The sequence below is a fragment of the Pogona vitticeps genome, chromosome 6 (genome assembly GCF_051106095.1).
Source record: "Pogona vitticeps strain Pit_001003342236 chromosome 6, PviZW2.1, whole genome shotgun sequence".
Lineage (NCBI taxonomy): Eukaryota > Metazoa > Chordata > Lepidosauria > Squamata > Agamidae > Pogona > Pogona vitticeps.
Genome location: NC_135788.1, coordinates 22,377,863 through 22,405,079, shown reverse-complemented (window position 1 = coordinate 22,405,079; position 27,217 = coordinate 22,377,863). Strand labels below are relative to the sequence as shown.

At 38.6% G+C, this 27,217-nt stretch overlaps 1 protein-coding gene across 3 annotated transcripts in view; it reads right to left on the bottom strand.

Annotated features, from left to right (window-relative positions):
* The window catches only part of ITGA8 (integrin subunit alpha 8), a 140,707-nt gene that overhangs the window by 48,749 nt on the left and 64,741 nt on the right, over positions 1-27,217 (bottom strand). For all 3 annotated transcript variants that reach the window (XM_020806655.3, XM_073003121.2, XM_073003122.2), the window contains 10 exons: positions 22,301-22,356; positions 19,953-20,107; positions 18,031-18,168; positions 17,523-17,590; positions 16,303-16,450; positions 11,287-11,379; positions 8,136-8,215; positions 6,393-6,473; positions 3,579-3,684; positions 2,349-2,507 (listed from right to left, as the gene is read on the bottom strand). In XM_020806655.3, the coding sequence (XP_020662314.3) occupies positions 2,349-2,507; positions 3,579-3,684; positions 6,393-6,473; positions 8,136-8,215; positions 11,287-11,379; positions 16,303-16,450; positions 17,523-17,590; positions 18,031-18,168; positions 19,953-20,107; positions 22,301-22,356 (1,084 nt within the window). The remainder of the gene's footprint in view (positions 1-2,348; positions 2,508-3,578; positions 3,685-6,392; positions 6,474-8,135; positions 8,216-11,286; positions 11,380-16,302; positions 16,451-17,522; positions 17,591-18,030; positions 18,169-19,952; positions 20,108-22,300; positions 22,357-27,217) is intronic.

The following is a 27,217-nucleotide window of genomic DNA, read 5'->3' as shown; positions in this document are numbered from 1 at the left end:
GCTAGTTTCTCTTCGAATAGCAGGAAGACTGATTACTGCCAAGAAAGATACAGTACTTATTAAAAAGACGAGTTGACATTTTGGGAGCCATTTGAATAACCCTTTGTAACCACGTTTTGTACTGATTAAACTTTTGGGGATAGAGTCTGTTCATCATTGTACAGGTGAAAATTTCACTTGTGTCTACTAATGCCCTGAAATCTTGTGGTTAATAACTTCATCGGCACCAGCAGTTTCTTCTTGCATGATGACTTGTTCAGGTTTTCTGGAAAACCGATTATTTAAACTAACGGTTTCTTGCCTTTGGAAAAACAGTTCAAAATACATCTTTTTTGGAAGAATCTGTGACTCTTTTTGCTAGCATCTGGGGGTTTGTTCCTAATTCCAAAGAATTTGCTATGTGTGGTTCTTCTTCCCAAATAGTATAGACTCACTGAACAAATGGAATTGACATGTGTATGGATTTAACAAATCCCATTCATTCAGTGAATCTACTCTAGCTGGGAATAACAGTTGGATTTACCCTAAATTAAGACTCAGGTTTGTTTGGTTTTTTTGGTAGTTCCAACAGAATGTCAATTTGGAAAGAAACAGGAATAATTTTTCTCTCTCCTTGATTTCATAAGTAGAGTAAGGGATGTGGTGGCGCTGTGGGCTAAACCGCAGAAGCCTGTGCTGCAGGGTCAGAAGACCAAGCAGTCGTAAGATCGAATCCACGCGATGTAGTGAGCTCCCGTCGCTTGTCCCAGCTCCCACCAACCTAGCGGTTCGAAAGCATGTAAAAATGCGAGTAGATAAATAGGGACCACCTCGGTGGGAGGTAACAGCATTCCGTGTCTAAGTCGCACTGGCCATGTGACCACAGAAGATTGTCTTCGGACAAACGCTGGCTCTTGGAAACGGGGATGAGCACCGCCCCCTAGAGTCAGATACGACTGGACAAAAATTGTCAAGAGGAAACTTTATCTTTACCTCCTTGATTTCATAAGTAGAGTAACTCTGCATTTTTCTCCAAAGTGAGTCAAATTATATCAAAATGATAAAACAAATCATACTTTAATGCTTGCGAGAAAAGTGACATGATATCGCTCTATAAACTAATAATCTGGATAAGTCAGATCATAAATAATTTAGAATACATCTCATGTGATATATCAAGGCCTTAAAGATGGACATATCCCAGTCAAGAAATAGAGATACAATTTGGGTCATGGGCACCTTGTGGACCAGGACAAAGGGTCACCTCACCTGAACATTTCAGAAGAAGCACTCGCCCAACATGGTCATAAGCTTTCACTACATTGGATATGGTGCTAAATGACGATAGCCTCCCACCAACTCTCTCTCCCCTTCTGGCATGACCACATCCCATACTACCACTGCTTGGTTAAGGATGGCATCACATATCCTTATATTCACTTCTCTTATAAATAGCATTCCAGGCTCTGAAACAATACTTGAAATATAATCATGTGGTGGCTGTTCATATCATACAAATTTCCAAGTGAGTTCTGCATTTTTATCATACAGCTGCAAACTAGAAAAAGGTATATATATATATTTAAAAGTCTCTTGGAATGTTTAAATACAACTGTTATTATTTTAGCATGACCTTTTGTGCAGAATAATCTTCCTTAGATCCAACAATACAGACAATTTATTTTTATTTTATTTATTTTATAGGCCGCCCACGCTACCCAAAGGTCTCTGGGCTGCTTATAACAATTTAACTACAGTAAAAAAGATTAAACAATTAAAATACAATTAAAACATATACTCTAAAAATTGCCATCAGGACCCACAATGTCATTGTACTCTCCATATCTGAGGAAGCAGATTGTAATCCATGAATAATAAAGAACAATTATGTGCAATCAAGTTAATTTTGATTTAGGGTGACCCTTTCCAAGGTTTTCTAGGTATTCAGAGGTGATTTAGCATTGCCTTCTTCTGGTGGCGTCCTGGGACCATGCAACTTACCCAAGGCTACACAGGATGACTCTTCTCCCAGGAGTTACAGTGGGGAATGGAACCTCCAACCGCTGGCTCTGCAGCCAGATACCTAACTCACAAAGCAGTCTAGCCAGCTGTAATCCATGAAATCTCGTGCTAAATCTGCTAGTCTTCAAGATGCCATGAGACTACTTTCTTTTCTCTTTCTTTTCTCTTTTGTTATGCAGAGACAGCTTGTTTTATGGGCAGCTGCTACACACTGTGGGTCTTGGATGATGAAAATCTAAAATGACTTCAGTAAGGAACTTATGAATGGGATAGCAATTAAAAGACTCCAAACCAATTTTGTAAAAAAACAGGCAGGTAGCTCACATGCTCCACTTTAAATTTCTCACCTTTATTCCTAAACTGTTGATTGCAGAGCTTGTCTGACATTGCAATGGTCCATGAGTCTGAATGTGAAGGATGTAAAGAAGGAACTCCTCCTTGCTCCGCATTGGCCACTCCACATACAACACTGTGTCATTGATAGCACTTGGCCCAATGTTGTGCAACTGTTGAGTCAATCGGCAAACTAAATTAGACCCAGAATGAAAGATTTCCCTTTTAACATAATAAAAGCTGAGCTTTTGTGGGTGGAGGTTGAGAAGATGAATGTGGTTGATGGGCTTGATTTTTGCTTATGCTTGCTTTCGCTGCTGTTTCTCCTGACCAACTTTTCCAGCCTTTCCCTTTTCACTTGACTATGTGTATTAGCAGCAACTAATCATGTTGCTAGTCTGGTCCATATGAAACAAATGATGCATGTGACTATTCAACCAAGATCCCTGATCCCAATACAAAGGATCACAACATTCCTTACTGATGCTTAAAGGTTTTGTATGTAGCCTTTATGGTATTAACCTCCAATCCGCTTATTCAATAGGTACTTCTGGACCTCTAAAACTGCCCCTCCAAGTTTAAGACTATTGTGGTCCTCATGCATGTATGTATGTTCAGCAAATGATAATCTAGCATCTTAAATTTGATTCCAAATTATGATAGGTATAGTGTTTCATGTGTTGAGACTTTTTCTAAAGACCTTAAAAACATTACCTTTCTTGGATAAGCTCTTAGCATCCCCTAGACAGCAGGGCTGCTTCTGAAGCTCTGAAAATTCTTAGCATACAATACATCATAGTACTTGCCTAGCAAGATGTAAGCTCAGAATTTTGTTTATGTGTTGACATCAACGTTTTCCCCTGAGGTTGCCCGTCCTGTTCTGCCTACTGGCTTGTAAACAGGAACCATATGTGAAGCATCCTGTTTCAGGCTCAAACAGGGGTTATCCATCAAATTCCAAAGACATTGCAAATTCATTGCATTCCACCTCCCCCTAAGTCCTTGTTTCAGTGGATTTTTAGGATGAAATAATGATAATAGGCTTGCAATTTAAAAACGTCCTATTCACTTCGCCGTTGGGGGGTTTAATTTACTTCTAATTACATTTTATTGTAAATTCGTTTGATTTGTCTAGTTTGTTTGAGGAACAGAGTTCATTTTGGTGTATGTCTAATTTCTAGCTCTAAATGTTAAGGGAAACCCAATTCTTCATTTTAAAGGTTTCTTTGTATGTTTTTTTTTACCTCATATATATGTTCCACTAGAGGTCCAATGTCCTCTTCTTTGGTAGGTTCAGCCTTAGCTTGCCAGTTGGGAATTGGCAAAACAATTTGTGGAGGATCAGAGACGCTGTAATGTTTCACAAATGCAGCCATATGATATACAATGAATAACAAATGAAACCATTAGTTTGGAAAAAACTTTAGGCTACAACATGCTGTAACTCTCAGCCATTATATGTATTTGGTGGCCATCCTGGTTGGGGGATTCTAAGAGTTGCAGTCTACAAAAATTATTGGAAAAGATAGATGTGCAGAATATCAAACCAGGGAGTGGCCACAAGAATATAGGAAATCATGCAATAGAATGTGCACATAGGTGCTTACTGCTCATATAGACTGCTCTTGAAAAAGAGACTGCAGTTAGATATTGAGTTTGTTCATAATACTAAACCAAGATTTATTGCGATATCCATTAACCTGATTCTGCCCTTCCCCTCCTTTCTTGTGGCCAGAAAGATACCTGATGAAGAATTTAGTTCCACTTTAAAGGAAAGATGGATTATTGCTACTTACAATCCAAAGACTGTGGTTTAAAAAGAGACTCTAGCTAGTTAAGCAAATTAGCTGGCCGGTCTACAACCTTAAATTAGTCTGTGTTTTACAGGCAAGTAAGAAACACAGTTTGTTATTTTGGATGAAGTTACAAAGCATGATTTACGGCAAACCAGGAAGAGAGGGAGGGAATTGTATGGAATTAGGAGAGGGGGAAGTGGTCCCAAAGATTCTTTAAGTCTCGTCCTTATAGCATCACATCGTGGTTTGAATTTATATTTGAATCAGTCTTGAGTTACAGAAGCATCCTTGCGAGAGCGGTTAAAGTTGTGTGAAGAAGCTGTGTGAACTTGGGCTTCACGTACAGTCGATGCAGTCTGAGCAGAGCTTGGAAAAGCTACTTATTTGGACTACAGTTTCTAAAATCCTCATCCAACATGGTTATTACCATGTTAGCTGAGAGATTCTGGAGGTTGTAGTAAAAAGAACCAGGTAACATCTCCAAGCTCTGGCTCTAGGTGCTGCTTATCACTTCCCCCACCAGATCGCACACAATATAACACCCTGTTAAAACAGCTCCCCTGGCTGCTGCTCTTTTTTCCAGGCACAATTCAAAGTGCTGGTTTAAACCTATAAAGCCCTAAACAGCATGGGCCCAAGCTAGCTCAAAGACTGCATCTCCCATTATGAACCTGCTTTGTTATTAAGATCATCGGGGAGGCCTTTTTCTCAGTCCCACTACCTTCACAAGTGTGTTTGATTGGGACACAAGAGAGGGCCTTCTCTGTCACTGCTGTACGGCTTTGGAACTCCTTCTCACAGGAGACCAAACTGGCCCCATCTTTGTTGTCCTTCCTCAAGCAGCTGAAGACCTTTCTCTTCAGGCAAGCTTACCCTCAGTCCCTACGTGTGCTCTTTTCAGATGGATTGTTATGCATCACTGCTTTGACTGTGTTTTTAGTATTGCTTATGTTTCCCGTTTCTAAGTGTGGTATTTGTTTGTTGCTTTTAAATATTTCTATACTTAGTGTTTTTAGTGTTAAATATAATCTTTTAATAATATACGTCACCTTTGCATACTCATTGTTTTGTTCTTAAATATTGTCTTTTAATGTAAGCTACCTTGGGTCTTTTTCTAAGGAGAAAGGTAGAGTTGAATGAATGAATGAATGAATGAATGAATGAATGAATGAATGAATGAATGAATGAATGAATGAATGAATGAATGAATGAATGAATGAATGAACCTTCCTATCTCTTTGGTTGCTCATCACAACCTTGGCTACTCAGTATCCTTCCCTTAGAGAAGGAAAAACAGTGACAGATAATGCATAGTTCTTAAATAATTGCCCAGTGTTTCCATGCACTTCCCTTCCCAAAAATAAAGCAACAGTTTTGAGGCTCTAGTTCTAGTTACAGAAGGATGGTGAGAATTCTGGCTTTAGTCTCATGACATGGCCATGCAGATGGGATAGAAAAGTCAGCAGTTCACAAACCTAGTCACAGGATGCTTCCAAACAGACAGCAGTTCTAACTTCACACAAATATCTTTTTGTTCAGATAAACAGAGCACCTTTCAGCTTACAGAACACATTGTTCTATATTCTCTTCTGTTAGAGATGACTACTTTGCTATCTTTCAACGCTTGCACTGAAATTCACTTATTCATATTAGTATGACCATAAAGGAAAGTATTCATTTTAAAAGGGAATATTTGGTAAAAGGCAAAATAAAGTAATTTGGGTGTTTTATGAGTAGGTGCTGCACTAGGCAGATCTGCATGTTTTCTTCCAATAAGACAACAAAGTTAGCATACTGATATGGAAATATACAACCTGTTCATGTGTTTGTATTGACCTTATTCATAAGATTTATATTATGCCTTTCTTTCAGGAAGCATTCATGGTTCACTTCCTTCCTACTTAATTATCTAAACAACTCTGTGAAGCAAGGCAGAGACAGACAGAGTGACTTGACAGAGTTTTATGCATCAGCAGAAATTTGAGCTGGAATCTGTTAAGTCCCAGTTCAGCACTCTAGCCACTGTACTGGATGTCCCCATATGGTAGTATCAAACGTTGGCATTCCTGTTCATCACAGTTTTGAAGAGAAGAATTGTTCCAGTGGAATGAGAAATTAATGGTTCTTCTGAGCTAGAAAGATCATGTGAGGCCAACCCCATCTTGGATGTAATCCACACTGAGGCTTAAATATTGTACTATCACAGAAAGCTAAATCAAACAAACAAGTTATATGTCTTAAGCTAAAAATAAATGTACTTACCCCCTGACCTGTACTTGAGCTGTTGCGCTTATGTCAATCTGAAGGTCAACCAAATTACTGTTGGGATTAACCTTGTTGGAACTGAAATACATTTGTGAAAAAGTTAGCTATGTTTCAAATATATAAAACTGAAAACATTTTAACTTGTAACGCTCAAAACTGTAGCATTTATCAAATTAACAATTCTCCTTTTCAGAGATAGAAGAAAGCAGCGCAGGGAAGCAGTCTCTGTCTGGGGTCATAGAGATAATTGACAAGACCTCCATGATTGTATTCCATTACATGTCCATTTTCATAACACTTATCATAAGGGAATTATAAACTACCTTATCAAAATGATACGGCCATGAAAATTTTAGAGCAGAGACATGGATCAACACTAGTAGACATTCCTTCCCAATAAAATTGCACAAAAAAGTACACCAACAGGGCTTCATATCTGCATTTGAGCTCACAGTTCCCTCCTTCCCTCCCTTCATTCCATACTGCAACTACCAGGATCCTCCACCCAGTTTGCTAACTGGGAGCTTCTGGAAACTGAAGATGAGAAAAGAAGCATTTTTAGGTTCTAATCTTCACCATCCTTTGACAACAGCACAACCGTTAACAAATACCTCCAGATGGTCTCTGCACCTCCTAGGAGTACATCTGAAAGTATCACCGGTCTATCTGCTTCCATCTTTCTAAACCACAGCAACAAATTTTTTCCTGCCCACCTTAACAAAATTGCTTATTCTGATCTAGTGATACATTGTAGCTCTATCGTACTTTGTATGCAACATTGGATGCTTTCAGAAGTTTAAAGATATTAACAACCTAGAAGGGCATGTTTAATTGCATGTGAAAATGCATTTGCTGTTAATTAAGAAGTATGTTATGTTTATAATATAAGCACTTATATTGCATTATTATATATCAATATAGCAATGAGAAAATGCATTACTAAGATAACAATCACATTATATATTGTGGTAATGCAACCAAACACAGTCCATCGGAAGATAAACCTTATAATGTGGTTATGACACAGTTCCAAAAGGATGGCAGTTTTTCTTTCAGAAAGTTCTGTTTTAAACCACAAAGAGTATGTCTTTTCTTATCAAGAGATCACTGCTTGCATAGCAGCTGGATCACATTCGAGTAAATAAATTGTCTTGTTTTTTTTTTTAAAAAATATCCAGTTTGTGACTGGGAATAATATAACCAGAACATGACAAATTTATTTTGGGGGCTATAATTCCCAGAATCCCCCAGCTCATATGGCCATGGAAGTACACTCAATTAAAATGTCTGGGTTCTGAAGGATGGAGAATCTTTTAAGGAAAGTAAATTCCTTTCAGGGGTTTTCCTATTTTTTCAAGGTAGGAATGTTCCCTTTCACCTCTTTCATCAGCAATTGTGCTTTCAATTCAAATGTATTCATTGAACAATTTTCCTGCCATAAAAGAATACGCATGCTTCTAAAATCAGCAGTTATGAGTAGAATTCAGCGATACTCCTTGAGCAGTCCTCAAACGGTGTTTCAAAGAAAGCTGAATGATCACAGTAAATTATTGTTTTTAGATCAACTTGCTCTATGTCCTCAAATCAAATGTTTAAGGACTCTAGAATAATCTGGAATGAAATGGTATGCTAGGGAAACCAAGCATATGAACTGGATCAAAGAAATCAACAATGTGACATAGTTAAGCAGGTCCAGATTAGCACACACACACACTCTCTCCCTCAAACACAATTTCTTACCTTCTTATTTGCAATTCAAACTGGATGTTTGACTCGGGATTGTCAAATCGCTGAACAGTAAATCTGATGCCTGAAGAAAACTAGGAATCAGAATTAAGTTATTAGACATGTAAGTATTTCACTGAACTGAGCATATAGGTTAAAGTTTAAGGCCTCAGGTGGCCTGAAGCACAACCTGGAAATGCTGTTGTCTTTTTATTACAACTCCCCAAAACCACTAATCATGATGGCTATGGCTGTGACCATACTGGCCTCAAGTATCTGGGAGTTGTAGTCTAAAACAGTAAGGTTACCAAGCCCTCACCTCTATTGGGGGTGCCGGTAGTTGCCATTGAGCAGTTTTTTTAAAATGTAAATCTTACAAAGGCATGTCACTGCAAATAATTGTTCAGGGTGTCATTGCCTAGCCTCCCCACTCTACTCCTTTACCTTACTCCTTTACTGTTTGGGGCCCATTTAAAACAAAAACAAGCCTCTTAGACGAGCTATCGAAGATTAGAAGGAAGGAGAATGGCAAAGCCTCGCCTTTCTGTCACACATCAAAGGAGGTCTATAGGAGGCAGTTTTTAGCTACCAAATGTGAGCCTACCATTACAAGCCTGCACATATGTATTAGGTATAAAATGTCAGAAACAGGAGTAGATGGTTGCAAAAAGTTCTAAACAAGGACTTGGATCCAGTTAGTAGATCTCAGTAGAACGACTGAATCATTGTCCAGAATCCAATTGGTGGTTTATGTTTGTTCAAGTGAAATGACATAAACTATGTTGGCAAGTTGCCACTAATTAAAAGGATGTACTAGTTGCATTTCTAGGTGCAATGCCTGATTAATGAGTGGCAATTTGCTGATATAACCTACGGTATGCCGCAACTTACACAAGTGTAAATCACCAACCCGATTCTAGACAATGGGGCACATGTAAGTGTTAATTTACCCTTTAGCCATTGAATTCAATGGGTATACTCCAGATGTGACTATCAAGTGGATTTTGGACAAGAAGCCCAGGCTTTGAAAAAGGAATTGCAGCTTTTCAGAACCTGAATTTGCCTCTGATTGTTCATATAGCTTTGAGGTCTTGAAGCATTCAGGACTGTACATGTGACTCATCTTATATAGGATCAACATCTATCCTATTACTGTCTGCTCTGACTGAGTCTCCAAGCTCTGATCATCCTGTGATATAAATGCAAAGCCTTGAACTAAAGGCCTTCTGCATGCAACTCAAATAACATGACAGTACCCCATCAATTTATGAAGTTTATATCTCCTGGATGAGTGCACAACAAAGAATCCATATATACTCAGCTCATCTATATCCATGTTTTACCCCATTGAGTTGCACAGTTACTGCATGGTTAAGTTATTGCACAGTTATTGCAAAACTGTTGTAACTTGAATGGTGTACCCATTGCACTTACTTCTGGCACCAAGGCACATAGTTATCCGGTTGTCTGCAAACCACTGGTGCAGACACGTAACACAGTTCCAATGATCTATGAGCTCCCACTCCACATTAGCCTCACTTTAATGCTTTACTGACAACATAAAACTGCACTCCAGTTGTAAGACACTAATGAGCAGCAGATGGTGTCTCTGTGTGGCAAAGGGTTTTAATGGTGGCTTTTAGTCCTAGATGCTGTTAGTAATAATGGGCAAATGAGGTTCACATATGCCTACAATAAAACACAACAGAGGTCAATGGAATTTTACCTGTTTACCTCAGAGAGGAGTTCTGAGCTCTCAAAAATCTGTCAAGATAGTTTTACCTTCATGGCATAATTTAAACACTTGCAACCCCATTTTTGAATGTGCAGTGAAGTGTCTGTATGTGTGGGAGGGACTCAAGGAAAGACAAGGAAGGATTAGTAAATACAAGTGTTCTGGTAAAACTATAGTTTGGTCTAGAAATCTTTAAAAGGAAACCTCTGAAAATGTCGCAAAACTTCCATTTGCTAGAAAAGGGTTAAAACTTCATGGCAAATTCTGGTTTTAGTGCAGTTCTTCTGGGTTTGCTTTCAATGAAACAATGAACTTCAGTTAGTAAAAAAAATATGGCCACAAATGCAACTGTGTGGGAGAGATGGGGCTCACAAGGATGAAGCTCTGGGAATTTCTGATGGGCAGGAGTCATGCTGTCCTCTGCCTAGCCCTGTAACCCTTCCACCTCCTTCTGAGGTTAAATGCAGTCATCCAAACAGTTGGGGAAGGGGCAGTCCGTTCTCTCTAATGCTGAGAAAATAGACTCCTAGAAAAATGTTAAGTTCTATTTGTGCAGCTCCATGCACATCAACCCAGCTGGCAGCATTTGGAATTCTCCATAGGCATATGGCTGTGGAGTTTATGATTGATGGCTAGTGCTCGGCAAGTGTATTGACTGGAACTGGATGTTTCTCTTACTCACACATTACACCAGTAATGCACCATCTTTACTAATGCTCAGTTTATTTATGGGATCATAGCTACTCTTTCATGCTGTTGTTATCTTTTCAGAGGTAACCATTTGGAAGGAGTTTGCAAGGGATGAAGCCCAAGGTATATAGAATGATTGTAAAAGTCCTATATTTGTCTGTTTATGAGAAAGCACCACACTGAATAACTTCCATGAGGCATACTCCTAACTAACTGTACACTGGAATAAATATGGAAAGGCTTTTTAGTCCCCAAGATTATACAGTTTTAATCAAACAATTAAAAAAATAAACAAATTGCAAGCTTTTGTGGAGAAGTTGAAGCCATGGTGCTTAGCCTGAAGAAGTGGGATTCCTCCATGAAATATTGCAATATGTTTGATTTTTAATGGTCCAATAAAAAGTATCACCCACTCTTACAATTGTGTACACTGGAATGCAGCCCGTATCTCAGTGAAAGAAATCAGACTCATGTACACTGAAGTCTTCAAGTATAACTACTTTTAGAAATAGCTGAGCTGATTCAGGGTCATAAATAAATTAACCAACTAGATTATATGCTCTCTCTGTCTCTCTAATATAGCATAATGTTGCTGTCTATTATATCAACAATTTCCTGCCCAAAGAATGTTTTTAGCTGCCACATATTGACACAAATTCCCCTGATTGAGGTGGTTTTCCATTAACTCCCCAAACAATTCAATCTGATAAAAATCAGCAAATGTTTCTGGTTTTGTCTTACATTTGTTCCAGCTGCCATAGGGTTCCCAAGGTCACAAATCACCATTCTTGTTTCGTTTTCCATTTTGTAATCACAGCTCAGTGCACGTAGTGCCTGTAACCAAAGAACACCAAGAGGGAGGTCAATGGTCAATCCAGAATGTATCCTGTTGGCAAAATTAACGGCTTGTAGACAGCAAGATAGCTGTTGATTTCCAGCACCTGCACAGAAGGCCAATCATTCATTCATGACTAAGGAAGTCACAGCAAATGGAAGGGAAAAAATCAGAAATCTGTCTGTACTTTGAAAGAGATGCAAGGATAGGAATGAATATTACGGTATTTAAATACTATACTATTTGCATCTACTTCTTCAGCTGTAGGTGCAAAAAAAAAAAAGTGCGCCCATCTCCAAATAGGTTTCTTGATTGAATCACCCATAATTTCCAGCCCACTTGGCATTGGTGACTTAGCTCAGGAGGGAAAAATAAATTTGTAGAGGCAAAACTGAACTATGTATTTGCGAAGGCTTTCACGGCCAGGATCTAATGGTTGTTGTGGGTTACTTCTGCTATTCTGAATATACTGTAAGAGTTAGTCATTTTGGACTGCCTACGATAGTCCAAACTCATTTTAATGACCTTCAAAATGAGCAAGAAATGTGGGGAACCCACCTCCACCAATAGGGATTGGAATTTGAATCTCTCTCATTCCAGTCCAGCACTCTTAGCCAATCCATAACACTCTGTTCTCTAAACAACAAAGCATCTTAATAACAAACCCTTAATAAATTGTTGAGGGACCACAGAATTCTTAAGACAGGATCCCTGAAATCTTTGCTATGGATAAGCTATGGTTACACTAAACCACTGACTTAAAAGTTCTGTCATTGCTGAGAAATCTTTACACTGAATTTACTTAATTCAAGGGATGGCAGGACAGCAGAAATGAATATTTGCACTAGGGAATAAAGACACAGGTCTTTGTAAGAGAAAAATAAGAAGAATTGACACATGTTCTGATAGCCACTTTGGTAGTCATGTATGTAAACCCATCAACACTCATGTATAAATAGTAAAAAGCTAGTCACACTAGCTTTTTACTAGACCTGAGGAACAACCCCCATGAACATGTGGCTTCTTTTACAGTTCTGAACAGTAGCAAAGTTTTACCAATTAGTGGCAGAACAACTTGGATTGTGTTTCAAGTGGAAGTGACTGGAATGTGAATGAAAACGGATAACCTGGTTATCTTAGATTAATGGAGCTGTAAGGCTTTAAATCTGGCAGAGCAGCTTGCATGACAATGATTCATCATTGGCCACAATGTATTTCCCCAAGGTCCAGATATTAATGAACTGTATGTTCGTGGCTGACATTTTAACATCCAGGTCTTGCAAAGAAAGTTACATGGAACTGTGACCCTAGATTCAATGATGTGGTTGAGGAGCAGGTATATTTAAGGTCCAACAACTAAGGTTTCTTTCATTCTCTGTACTGCCCCCAAGTGAGAAGGGTCTAGTCAACCAGATTTCCAGTTATCACATTTCTAAAATGTGGAGGGGAAAATGGTCAAACCTTTCCAGAGCATAACATTCACAACCCTCTGCATTTTGTACCCCCGCAGTCTGATATAACAGTGATACAGGAAAAATATTTTTCCCCAAGTTACAGGCCCTTGTTCCCTGGGAAAGTTTGATTGTTGCTCTTCTTGATTGCTCTTAGACAACAGGCCAAGATGATCCTCTTTTCAATGAGCTTTAGGCTTCCTTCTTTACGAGTTGGGAAGTTGCTTTTGTGGACTATGACTCCCTGAACTTCCAGCTATCAGAGCCACTAGTTGGGGAATTGTGGTAGTTACACAGTGGTGCCTCGCAAGACGATTTTAATTCGTTCCACAAAAATCGTCGTCTTGTGAAAATATCATATTGCAAGGTTCCCTGTGGGAACCTCGCAAGACGAATGAAATTTATTCATCTTGCGAGGCATCGGTCTCGAAAAAATGTCTTGTGAAGCATGGTCATAGAAAAAACCATCTTGCAAAGCACCATAGGGATTGCAAAAAACAATTGTCTTGTGGGTTTTTCGCCCCATGAGGCAATCATCTTATGAGGCACCACTGTAGTCCAAAAAAAGAGCAACATTTCCATCTCTGTCCCTTCCTAGTGTTCTCTTTTGTTATTGTTGTCATAATCAGTAGAAGAGCTAATCTGTGCTGTTTCTTTCTCTTTTCTTAAAACTACTATTTTTGCATGACATATCATTATGTATCGTTTCTAATTATCATGGAAACTCTTAGTTGAAAGCTAATTTATAGGTATTTCAATAAATTAACACCACTACCCACAAAAAGTGTGCAGGTCTTACCATACCTATAGTTGTCCTTGCAGATGATGTACATGATCATCCCAATATAAACAAGCACATCATGCAATTTACAACTTCCTTGTCTTTGCTTTCTATCCTCTCAAAAGAGGACACAGAATTGGGGACTCCTTCACAAATTACAAAATTCCTCTTTTCTGACAGAACATATACTCTGTTTTCCAAAATATACAGTAACTGGTCTCATCTCACCATGCTTGTCTGCCTTCAATAACATAGAAAAGGACTTCACTGCTGTCCTTTCACCTCATCAGGAGAATGGCAGCCTACAATTGACACTAAATAAATAAACAAACAAACAAATATATAGGAGACTTGTGGCACAGTGGTTAAACTGCAGTACTGCAGTGAAGACTATGCTCACGACCTGAGTTCAATCCTGATGGGCTCAGATAGCCGGCTCGAGGTTGACTCCGCCTTCCATCCTTCTTGAGTACCCAGTTTGCTCCATGAATGTGTAGCCTGCACAATAAAATTGTAAACTGCCTAGAGAGCGCCTTAAGCAACATGAAGTGGCAAATAAACAGCATACTCTCTCTTTTTGCTTTATATTAAAAATATTCATTAACTTGTCCATTGGCATAAGTAGCTTGTGGAGAAGATGGGCTGTTCTACTGTATGTTCTCAATCATACAGCTTGGTCTTGAAATTTAAATTTAGTTTCATTAGCGGTCTTCATAAAAAAATCCTTAAGCTCCTCTCATGTACTTTGACTAGTCTGGGAAAGCAAATCTTGGAAAAGTTACCTTCTGAACTATAAGTCCCAGAATCCAAAAACCAACATGGTCAAATGTAAACTTTAGTAACTTTTTCAAGCCCCCATCATACATCAAAGGCCTGTTATTGAACAATTTTTCTGGGACCGTAAGTGTTTGTGCAAAAAAAATTGTGTCTGAATTTCTAAGTAATCTACTAATTCTACCCCAGTTTCCTGCCAAAACTAAAAACAACAACACAGAAACAGTTACTGTATCCCTAACGGGCAATGATCAAAAGGTATCAACACAAACATCAGCAGAATTTCAACAAGAAAGAAGTTTGAAACTCAGCAAAACTTGGCTCCCAGCACTGAAAAATACAGCATGCAAAAGGTCAACAAACTCTACCCAGCCACAATGACCAATGATCACTACACAGGATAGACCAGCTAACGACACCCATCAATCACAGTGACAGATAATCTCTCCTCCTTATCACAACAATACACCCACAACAAAAACACACTGATCACCATAATCACCCTTCTCCTAAAAAGGACAAAAGCTGATCTCACAGCCATAAATACTCAACTCCCAAACAAACTGCACCAGAGCACAGAGTGCTGTCTTCTGAAGATGCTGGCCACAGAGACTGATGAAATGTTAAGAACAACCTTCAGAACATGGCCAAAGAGCCCGAAAAAGCCACAGCAACCAACACTACATGTTCTTGCTTTATCAAAGAGATCCAAGGAAACAAGTACTCAACATAGTTCAAAACTCATCACTGGCTCCTACTACAGAGAGACAAGAATTCTGTTTTACTTCAATTCTGATAAGATTTTATCAAAATGTAAATGTGGGAGAAAGCCTCCATAGTTCTTGTGTATCTGCCTGTACAATCAACACCTGTCTTCCCAGCATCCTATCTTCCCTATATGCCAAACTCCATCATCTCACCCTGTGGAAGGCTAACCTACGCTATCCTAATACAATAATAAAAACTTATATGCTGCAATCTCCAAAATTAAGTCATAAAGAACACCACAATATATCGGGCAGTAAGGGGAAAGGGTATTTTTAAAGATGAGTCTACAAAAACAAAACAAATCTCTGTTAAATATAAAATTTAGTCTCCAGGAAAAGCAAGATCTTATTTCTTCTCAACTATTATGGAGGCATATTTTTCTCCCATTGTTGTCCTTTTCTACTGTGAGTTTTATATCAGTGAAACAAGAGCAGGAAGTTATTTTCAGCACAACAAAAATATTTGCTGCAAGAAGGAAATTAACTTGGCACACCTTGGTCCCTCTTTTTTGGGGGTGTGTGTGTCATGCTTTGAACCATCCAAAATAAAGTTCATGCAGGATCAGCTTGCAGGCTTTGTAGTCAGATGAGTTGATATATTCTTCCCTGTAGTGAACACATACACTGTCTGTGTACTTAGGGGATAGAATTTCATTTTGGCTCCTCTAGAGCTACCCCCTCCTTGTGCCTCCAAAACCTTTCAAGTAAAGCAAGCTATGTCCAGCTCAGTTCAAGCTCTACATGGCCTGCTGAACAGCTACAAACCTTTGCTACACTCATCGCCACCTTAGAAAGAAATCTTCAGGGATGGGGCGAAACTTTGCATTTGAGTGAAGTATTTGTTATTTCAAGATTCATTACTTCAGATAAATAAATACAAATAAGATGTGTATGCAATATTTTGAACTGCAATTGCTCCTCTTCTCAGAGCTTGTGAAAGTTGTCTTGGAACTACAACTCCAATAATTCTCAGATAAGAAGGCCAATGGTCACGCTGGTTGGGTATGTTGAGAGTTGCCCTACATGAAAACAATATTTCCAACTTCTGTCTCCAACTTTCCCATACAAGGATATTGTACAGATTAGCTACTAAACAGGCTTTGTTGGAGAAAAAAGATGGCAGCCAAACAAACAACTTTTTAACATTACCTTGTTGTTACGTTCAATGCCAGTGTAATCTGCCTCAGGAGGTATTTTTATGTGAAGCTCAGCCTCATAGGCACCTTCTCCTTCATTTCTTGAATTGATCATTAGCATGATGCAGTTTTCCTCCCCAATTATGATCTGATCCCTATCTCTACATGAAAAAAAGTAATTTTTTTGTTACTGTCTTTTTTTGAACTGAGTTATTGCATTCATTTCTGACTTGGAAAGCTATCATATTCTCCCAATGTGAGATGGAGTTTCTACATCCATGGCACTAAACAACATAGCCAGATGATCTTGGTCAAGTCCCTGTCTCCCATTCTAACCTATCTCACAAGCTCGCTGTGAACATAAATTTGAATGAAAGACAAATAATTACAAATGCCACTCTTGGAGGAAGGATGGGTTAAAATGCAATAAAAGTAATAAATACAGGTGAATGGCTTCTGAGAAGCTATTCACATAAAAATTAAAATTATCATGCAACACTTGGTCATTAAGGAGAAGATGTTGGAATACAGCGGACATTGTGATGTTCTCATGACTTGCTATAAAACTTAACTGAAGTCTATCAATCATTCCCCAATAGGGTGAAGGAGTTATGTTAAAGTGGGATATATAATACGGCTAATACTCAGAAAAATTACTTTTTTGATTTCCATATCAACAGTATCCCAGATTGTATGGCTAATAGCTGGGGACAATCCTGGATGTGGGATTCTGAAGTCCAGCCTTTAGGCAGAAGGCCAGAACTACTCTGAGGAATGCTCATATGCCATTCAAAGATGGGCACTCTTATCTACAACTAGTTCCTTCCACACCCATACCTGCACACCCACAACTCGTGATACACTCTGGACAAAAGAGAAGGCTGCAGCCTTGAGGAAAATCAACTGCATGTTTTTTTTTGTTTTGCTCAAGCACAGTCGCGGAAAATAGTATCTGAAACATCCCTCCCTATTTTTATTTGAAACCGTGGAGACATACAGAGGTGATTTCGTTTGGGTTTTAAAATGTGACAAACCTTTGAAGTCATGCACTTGAGGACCATAAAAAGCAAACCAGAGACATAAAAGCTAGTCTCAGTATGCAGCAGTAAAGTCTTGTCACAAGGGCAACCCTGATTGGTTCCTCCCTTTCTTTCTCTCCTCCGCTAAGCAGCTTTCTAATGAACACCTTTATCCCATTAAGAGCAATACACCAGTTTATTTGTTCAAACTTACGGCACAGCGGAAAGTTTCAAGTCGGGAATGCACACGTTGTCCTCTCCACAATCCACAAGAATGTAAGCCTGCATTGCCCAAAACATGCATCATTCATGTTAGAGTTTTTTTGAAATGGAATTTCAATCATTTCCTTTCCTTTCTTTTTTGTTTGTTTATTTGATAGCCATTAAAAATATTTTCCCAAAAAGACATGAGCATTCCAAACTCTGAAGCCAATACAAAGGGTGCATATTAGAGGGTGTGTATATATTTTTCCTTCATGCCTAGGCAGGGAATATTATTTACATGCTGCTACATTTAGCTAGAAGTGTGAGAACGAGAACATTTAGAAAATGCCGTCTGGAAGAGTTTCCACAAATTTCTGATAGGACTGGTTTGATTAACTCACCATCATGAACAAATTAAACCCTCGCTGTATATATGGAGGGAATGCTGAAGCCACAGAACAAAGCATCCTATAAAAACCACACACAGCATGACAGTATTTGCATGCAAGGTCCATTACCTGCTCCCCAATGACATTTTCTTGGTAGTAGTTTAAGATTGGGTTCACAGTCAAGTCATGTGAGAAAGCAGATTCATCCAAGCTGTAATTCAGAGTAATGTGGATTGGAGACAATTTATCCCGAAATTCTGTTTCATCCTACCAGGAGTAAATTAAAAGGAAATTCTTTATAATAGGTGTGTACTTCATTAATGTAAATAATTTTCATCTGTTTCAGTAATGAAGGATTAACATCTAGATCCTATGGCTGTCTTCTCTGGATAAGGACCTCTCTGTTCAGTTGGATTAACCCTCATTCTTGCTATATGAGCATGTGTTCAACTGCAGTCCAGATTTGCAAAGTGCGGAAAACAAGTAGATTGTCAGTGTTCCACACTTGGGAAGCAGTTTGTTAAATAAAACAGAACCTAATTTTATTCGGAAGCAGTAATCTACCATAAAGTCTCATCTTTAAAACACAGGTAAGTGTTCCTTCAAATATTGTTGGACTAGAAATCTCATTATCCATAACCACTGGCCATCCACGTTTGGGATGATGGGAATTAGAAGTCTATCAACACTTGGAAGGCCAAGGACTCCCAACACCTGCTCTAAAAAGGCAGATTTCAATATGTTCTTCATTGCCCAGCAGAAAGGGCAGGGTTGTGAATTCATGAAGGCAATTGTGTTGATTTGTTCACCATTGCCCACCATGAACGCAAAGTGCATTGTAAGTAATACATATAATATTAGTGGGACACAGACACAGTGCGAGACATGGCATTTTCTTCAGTCCCCATGTCCTTCCAGAAAGGTTTCCTATCAACTCAACCTGCCAGATTATCTGCCTGTGATCTTTTGGCTTGTGAACACCAGCTTCCGACATGTAAGTGTTTCTCTTAATGTCTTGCTTTTTCTACAGGAAAAATATAATAACGAAATGCCAGTGGTTCCCAAAATATGCACCACAGCACCCCAGGGTACCACCCAATCTAGCCAGGGGTGCCACAGAATCCTTGGAAGTACTACTCAGACCGAGCTTCCCCCTCCTTTCTCCTCCACTCGCCCAAAGTATCGTATTGGGGGAACCATGGCTAGTGGCCAACAAGTCAAGGGAACTGCAAGTCGAGAAAGTTTGGGGACAACTGCAGTAAACATATAAATGTGCTCCATGGGGAAAAAGTTGTAGCCCTAGAAAGGTACAGGTAAGAACACTCTGGGGGCAGGTTGTTTCATTTTAGCAATTCTATGACATGACAGCTGGAAAAAGGAGAGAACAAGACATTCTTGCAGCAGACCAAACAGTGGGATAAATACCCATCTGAATGTACCCTAAGTGACTGGGGAGGTGGGGTGTCATAACAAACACATTGGAAACTACAGCCCTAGAACACATTGCAATTTACTCTGAGGCTCTGTACTGCAGAGAAACTGTAGTCAATAAGAACAGAAGCATTTTTTTTTGGTCTGGTTTTGAAATTTTGTGTTTTAATTCACTTATTCACTGAAGGAGAAAATGTTCCAGCAATTAATTGGAAAAAACAATTTATTTGCTTAGATACGAGTTCTGGAAATCAGTCACAGAGCTGTACAAAAGGCCCTGAAAGAACTGTGGGTGACAACATAATAATAATAAAACAATCTCTGAAAACTGGTTACAGACCAGAACTATTTTACTAAGCAAACGTACAAAGTTGGGACTGCAAATCCTGGGATTCTAAGAGCCCCAGTCCAAAAGAAGAAAGATCTTCAGGACTGCCACTGTTTAATTTCTTAGTGGTGAACACCACTAGAAAATCAGATTAAAATCAGATTTTTAAAAAGACCCCGTGACTGTTATTCATTTTACTGTCTGTCCTTGTGTAATCAGACACCAAGTACGCCCTAAAATGATTCCCAGTGAAATAATCATTTTCTTAACCTAGCAGAAAAGAACCACTTACTCTGAGATAAACCACAAAGTTCTTGCAAGTGAACCAATTCTGCCTGGATACAGTGAAGAGGAAAATGTGCTGTGATTGATGGTAATCAAGGAAGAGAGTCCGCTTAACTGCTCCTTTGACCTTTAAGGAATCCAACTGTAGTTCAGCTCTCAGAGCTAAATAACATAAGGCAAATGAAACAACATAACTGCATCTGCTCTTTCAAATTCTGCTCTAGATTTACAGAAAAGGGCCCCTTTTTTGCATCTGACAGGATTTCTGTGTTCAGTTAGCTCATATTCATTTTCTAAAATCAAGCTGCTTAAACACTTCCTATGTCCAGAACTTGGAAATTTGATTTTTTTTTCTATCAAAATTTTATTTTGAAAACTGAGTTCTGATATCTGTTTACATGATTATAAACAGAAGAGCACAGAATGTGGCAAAATCTTTCACTGTATTTTCACCTGAGGTTCAGGTGTATTCAAAAAAAGATGCAAACTTGACATCCTCAACAGAGACCCTATTTTGTGTCCTATTGTCCCAAGAAGCTAGATCAATGGGAACACAAAACAGGTTTTTCTCTGTAAAGCACCTTCATTGTGGGATGCTCTCCCAAGAGGGGTTAAGCCAGTTCTGGTTTTGTTGAGCGTCCAATGGGTAACTAACACTGAAAGGTTCCGAGAGCCCTTTATGCCTAATATAGGAGTTTTTAAAATCTGTTTTTTAAAAACAGTGTTTAAAATCTCATCCCCCCCCCCCCCCCCCGATTTCAGTCTGAATTTCAGTCCATGGGATATCACTTTTGGAGCTCCGTTGGAAAGAAAGATGATAAACAAAAGCTTTAGGTGAATAATAATATCTCCATATTTTTTCAAGTAAATTATTTCTATGTTCATGTCTTAACCAGGGCTGGCATCACCACCCACAAGCTGAAGGCAGATGCAAAGGTCTACCATGGCTAGCATTAGCCTCCCTTATGAGGAAAAAAATCCCTAATCCCTCAACCTTTTAAATGCCCCAGCTATCCAAAGAGCCAGGCTGTTGAGCCAGGTGGGCATAGCTGCTCCCACCTTCATTACCCTGCATAACTCTGTGCTTCCCAGAGGTATACTGCTGGGACAATGAACACTGTTACTTTCACCTCAGAACTTGGAACATTTACTTTTTTGGACTACAGCTCCCAGAATCATCCATTCAGCATAGATTCTAGAAGTTCTTAAACCAAAAAAGTAAGGTTTTCCAAGCTCTGCTCCTTCTTCACAGCACTCTACTGAGATAGTACTGTGTAGCTGACTTGTGTGCATTTAAGGTATCTGCCAAAGGGTTGCACAGAACAGGTCACCCGGATTTAGGGAGATGCATTGTAGTTCTCTCTCTCTCTCTCTCTCTCTCTCTCTCTCTCTCTTTGTGTGTGTGTGTGTGTGTGTGTGTGTGTGTGTGTGTGTGTGTGTGTGTACACACACACACAAACAGAACTACAATGCATCTCCCTAAATCTGTATATATATAGCACATGCTATTTTCATGCAGATCAGTGTTTTGTTTGCTTTTCTAGTGAAGTATGTCCTCCTTCATGGTGTAAGTGGTTACCCCAGCTGCCCTGTTTTCAATGCGATGGCTTACCATCGTGAATTACTGTCACCTCTCACATATGGATGCATACAAGTTTTAGGAGGATATTGGGAAAGGCCTGCTATATCCAGGCTCACATGAAACCTGGTCTCAGCCTCAATTTTAAGTAAATAAAGGAAGAAGAATAGTCAAGATAAGAAGTAAAATTGCATGCAGATGTTCTTGAGAATTGGTCGCAACAAAACTAGTAAGACCTCTTTTACATAAACACAAAGAAGATAGGATACTTTTTGGATAACTTTTTTCATGTTGAGAATGTGACATCAAGGAAGTCAAGATCCCCTTCTCTATCAGTTCCCATGTCCTAGAGATTATCCAATTGTCTTCCACGTCATGGATATTTATACAGCAAAAACATCAGTGTTAATGGAATCCATGCAATTGACTTTTAGAGGTAGCCATGTTAGTCTGTGTTAGAATATCGCATCAAAAACAAAAGAAGAAATAAAAGAAGATAAAATCATTGTGGCACCTTAAAGACTAACTGCTATATTTTAATGGGAGCTTTCTTGGATCACGTTGACTTCCTTAGACATAAGAGAGAGAATGCATGGCAAATATTTATACATGGAATTACAGTCACCTCTAGTCAGGCCTTTTCTAGTCACACAGTGTTAAAACAATTTTAACTATTCAAACAGAATTCAAAGAATCTTGAGTACAGCCATGCCAATGCAAAACAAACAAACAAAACAAAACAACAAACAAACAAAACAAACAAACAAAACACTTACCTATTTTATCTGAAATGCCTGGACCTTCAAAACTCACACAGACGTTTATGGTAAAACTATAGGGAAAATGGAAAAGAGAATTCATTTGCAATTAGGGGCGTACTTAGGGATGTACTCACTTTTGTTGCCAGCGGTTTAGACATTAATGGCTGTGTGTTGCGTTATTTTGAGTAGACAGCACTTTTATACTGTTATACAAGCTGTATACTCACTTCTTTACATTGTAGCCAAGTGTCATTTGTTCAGTGTTGTCACATGAAAAGATATACTAAAATATTTATGAAATGTGAACTCACTTCTGTGATATACTGTAGATTTCTTCATTTTTGAAATGATTATGATGAAAGAGAGGCTAACTACTTTCTCGTACCATTTTAGCCACCTACATGGCAGATAGTGACTGGCCAAACGTACCCAAAGAGCTTCACAACTGAGTGGATATTTGAACCAAGATCTCTACCATTCTTAGTCCAATACTCTAACTCTGACTGAGGTCCACCAACTGCTACAATCCTTTATCACTTGCTATGGGGGACTTTAGGCAAAATGTTCTAACCACTATATCGCAGTGTTCCAAAATCCAAAGGAACAATTATCTCCATTTTCATATTCAGCACACTTATTTGTTGCTTATTAACTTCCTGCTTTCATTCTATTGAGCTACCTGAACTAGCTGGTGCACATACAGCCCTAATTCCCAATCTAATCACCATGAGAACATAATTTATGTTAAATATTTTATATACTCCACTTAGTTGGCCAAATCAGGTTCACAAACCAAGTAACTCTGTAGATAAAACACATTCAAAATAATAAAATGAAAAGCACTTGGACTGAAATACTTTCCCCCTAGATTACAAAAGTATCAATATTTAATTAGGTGACACTCAAAAGGCTTTCACAAATAACCGCAGAGGATTGGTTAAATCATTATAACAAAGTCTATATGGTTAGAGAAAAGGACAATTTCCTGCTAAACAGAGTTGCTTGGGAACCCATCGCTCATGGCTTATTCCTAACAACAGGCCAATCTAAGCACTCCCATGATTGGAAACTAGAACCAAAGAAGACAAAGTTTTATGCAAAAATGAAAATTCCTAAGACTGTGATAAAAGCCTCTATGTACTAAACCTGGAAAACCTTAGGTGCTTATTGTAGATACGTATGTTAGAGATTGGTTTTGCCCAAGATTGTCACCACTCATGTGATTGAGATTATTTTACATAAACAGCAAAACATATAGGACAACTTGTTTGGTAAAGCCCAATGTCCATTCCTTCTTACCCCCATTTCATCAGCGTTTGGGATCTACAAGTCTTAGAATTCATCACCCATCATGGTGACTTGTAGCCTAAACAGAAACTTTTCCAAATTCTTTGCTTCATTAAATAGGTACCTGTGCACATTGTAAGTTCCAAACTAGCAGTATCAGCTCTGAGTAGCCTGTAATCTTATCAGAAATGTGCATCAGATTCCTCTAATAGTCCACAAAAAAATGAGCCACATTTCTTCCATAGTGCATGACCATACTCAATATCCCCCTTCAGGACAAACAATTTGCCATGTACCATGAAGCAGGACTTTCCCGTAGACAAGGCTCCAAGAAAACACAATTTCTAGCCCATTTCCATTTCCTTGGGAAAAGCCAAGAGATTAAAAATTCAGCATTACAGAAAATGTACTGAGAAGTACAGTGTAGAAAATAAGGGAGAAAAAGAAAATGTTGACATGAGATATGTATGGTTTAAAGTTTTACTTTCCTCTACAATTACAGTAAATCTTTATGGGGCCATATAGAGTCAACTGGACAGCACTATAAAAAGGTGGCATTGCCTTATGTACACCCATCCCTAGGTATTTTGCTAGCAGAGACAAAAGGTATGATGGAACACCACCTTCCATTTCATACACAGAAGACAACTAGATTGGAAGCAGAACAGCGCTGTTAATGGGGTGGGTTTCCTCGCCACATATGAAAGCAACAGGTAGAAGTGGAGGATAGCTTGTATACAGCTTACAGCTCTGCCCCACAAGAGAGAAGAAATGGCTAAGAGGCTCAGGAGGAACAGCAAGATCTACTCTTGTCATAGCTACGCTGTTCAGCATATGCTGCCCGATGTTTTCTCCTCCCTCTTCCTAACAGGAAGACCAACTTTGGGCTTATCCTACCAGACTAGTGATGCTATTTCTGGAAACAGCACAAGGGAAAAAACATTCTGAATGGATGCTATGCGTCTATAATACCTACAGTGCAAGAATTAGCAACAATTATGTATCACCAATACATTTAATTTTTTAAGCTCTAGGAGTTCATGCATTCTTTGCACTGAAGAAAATCACCCTCCATACAACATCATTTGTTTCTCAAACTCTATTATTATTATTATTATTATTATTATTATTATTATTATTATTATTATTATTATTATTATTATTATTATTATTATTATTATTATTATTATTATTATTATTATTATTATTATTATTATTTTATTTTATTTTATTTTATTTTATTTTATTTTATTTTATTTTATTTTATTTATCATCATCATCATCAATTTATTTATTTATTTATTTATTTATTCATTCATTCATTCATTCATTTATTGGCACATTTATATCCTGTCTTTCTTCCAAAGATCTCAAAGTGCTGCACATGGCTTTCGCCTTCCTCACATTGTCTTCAAAAGAACTCTGCAAAGTAGTCCTCATGGAAAAATAATGATTTGTCTAAGGCTACATTCTATAATGAAACCACCAATGGAAAATCATAAGGAAATATAAAGAATCTTCACATACAGCTAGGAAAGAATTATGTGTGAAACCCTGTAGAGCTAGACAGGCAATCAGAGTTGGCGATACTAGGCAGGAGGAACCAATAGTATGACTCTGTACATGTGCTAACTAATGAGTTTCATGACTCAGTGGGGATCTGCACTTGGACCTCTCAAATCCCAGTCCAACCAGTACATTGCACTGGGTATCCACAAATAACAGTATAACACTTTACTGCAAGAGCATGACCAACTCAATCTGATTTGGGGTGGGTTGTTGTCATAGGAATGCTGCTTCAATCTCTGCAATTCCTTAGATGGGAGAAATTTCAGGCAGCAGAGGACAGGCTAGGAGCTACAAGTCACAGTTGTAACTTAAACAATATTCAAATGCAGGATTGCATTTTGCTGAGTATTGGTTGCTGTGGATGACACTTCTTCCAAAAGCATCTAGTGAGTCACAAAAGGGAAAAAGACACCTGTCATTATTGTGCTGCTGCATGCTAATTTCTTTCCCTTGTGGCTCTTACCATACCTTACTGCATCATCCTTCCTCATTAGCTTTTCATTTCCCCTCTCTTCCTCCTCTTTACCTGCTGCCCATTTTTGTGATGTCTGACACTCCTATGAGTGGGGACTCAGCAGGCAAAAGCACACCCACAGCTGCCAGAGTTTGTCAGGTGACACACTCACTTCCCTTCGGATAATTCTAGCAGATAGGTGTGGGATTTGTGATTATTCACGATAATGCCATGCTTTGCCATCATGTTGTCATGTTCTTATAGCATCAGAAAAGACACACAGAGACAACTATATCAAACATATCATGAATTCATGGATTTGGCTGTGGGCAGTTTCTCAACCAGTCCTTCAAAATAAGGCAAAGAATTTAAAAATATTTTTAAATATGTTTTTATAACACTACACAGTGGTCTACTGCGGTCTAAAAACAAACCCCAGTTTCCTCTGACCTTCCACTGAGGAGCAGAGGAAGTGTTCAGTTTGTCAATATCCTGAAGTAGCTTGCTTATTAAGCCACTTCATGATATTGGAAATTCCAACCAGAAGGAGCTAGACCAAATATGGTCACTTGCTCCAATATGCCATTTGCTGAGAAGATCACACCAATTGTCATATCACAACTCCATCTTATCCCAGGCAATTTTATTTAGCCTGCACCAACCCACTTCAAAGAGCTGGTCTGACTGTACCCTCTGATGAGGAGCTGATGGAAAGATGGTATGCCTCCAACACAGATGATACACGTAGCACCCACTTTAGCATAGTAAGGAGTTGACTCACCAAATCCTCAAAGATTCAATGGGCCTTCTCTAATGCAATCCACTATTCTAAGTAGCAGGAATTAGTCCATTATGTAGGCAATGGAAAAATGTGAAAAATGATATATGTTAAGAAAAACATTTTAAAAAATGAAGTTATTGCAGAAACTACCAATGTGTCTTTTGCTACTGTGCAAAATATACACAATGTCCATACAGGAAGCGGGGGAAAAGTCACCTAACCTGATGCAGAAATTAGATGGGAGAAGAATGCTTGTGGAGATATCACATTGCAGTGAGAAAAAAAAACCAAATTTCTCGATCATTAGCTGCTTCACAGCAAAATTAACAGGTTATGTTTTGGGAAGTTGGCACTGAAGTTAAAGAGCAACTAAGAACTGAATTGGATGGACGTATGACCATGATTAATCTACAAGTCTGTAGAAAAATGCATGCACTGAGTATCCAGCTCCATTTATAAATGTCAGTCTGCTCTGCTCCTAATCTATTTAGAAATATTAGAACAATTGCCGGAAGAAAAGAACAGCAGATAAGAAACAACGAGGAAGTCAGGAAGCCCCATCCTACATCTGTGTGGCTTTGCCTGTCATAATAATGTCATATGCAAAGCTGAGATGCTGCTGACGAAAAGGGTCTTGCTACCCTTGTGTAAAGGTCACTGACGAACGGTGACCTTTACACAATCTGCACAATAAGCAATTTCAGCAATACAGACTAGAAATTTCCTGACTAAAGCAACTCCCCAGTGGCTTATTTACAAGCATTTATAAAGGCTGTAACATACATACACATATGTGCACAAAGATATGCACATAGTATTTGAAAATAAATATTCTTTCCTT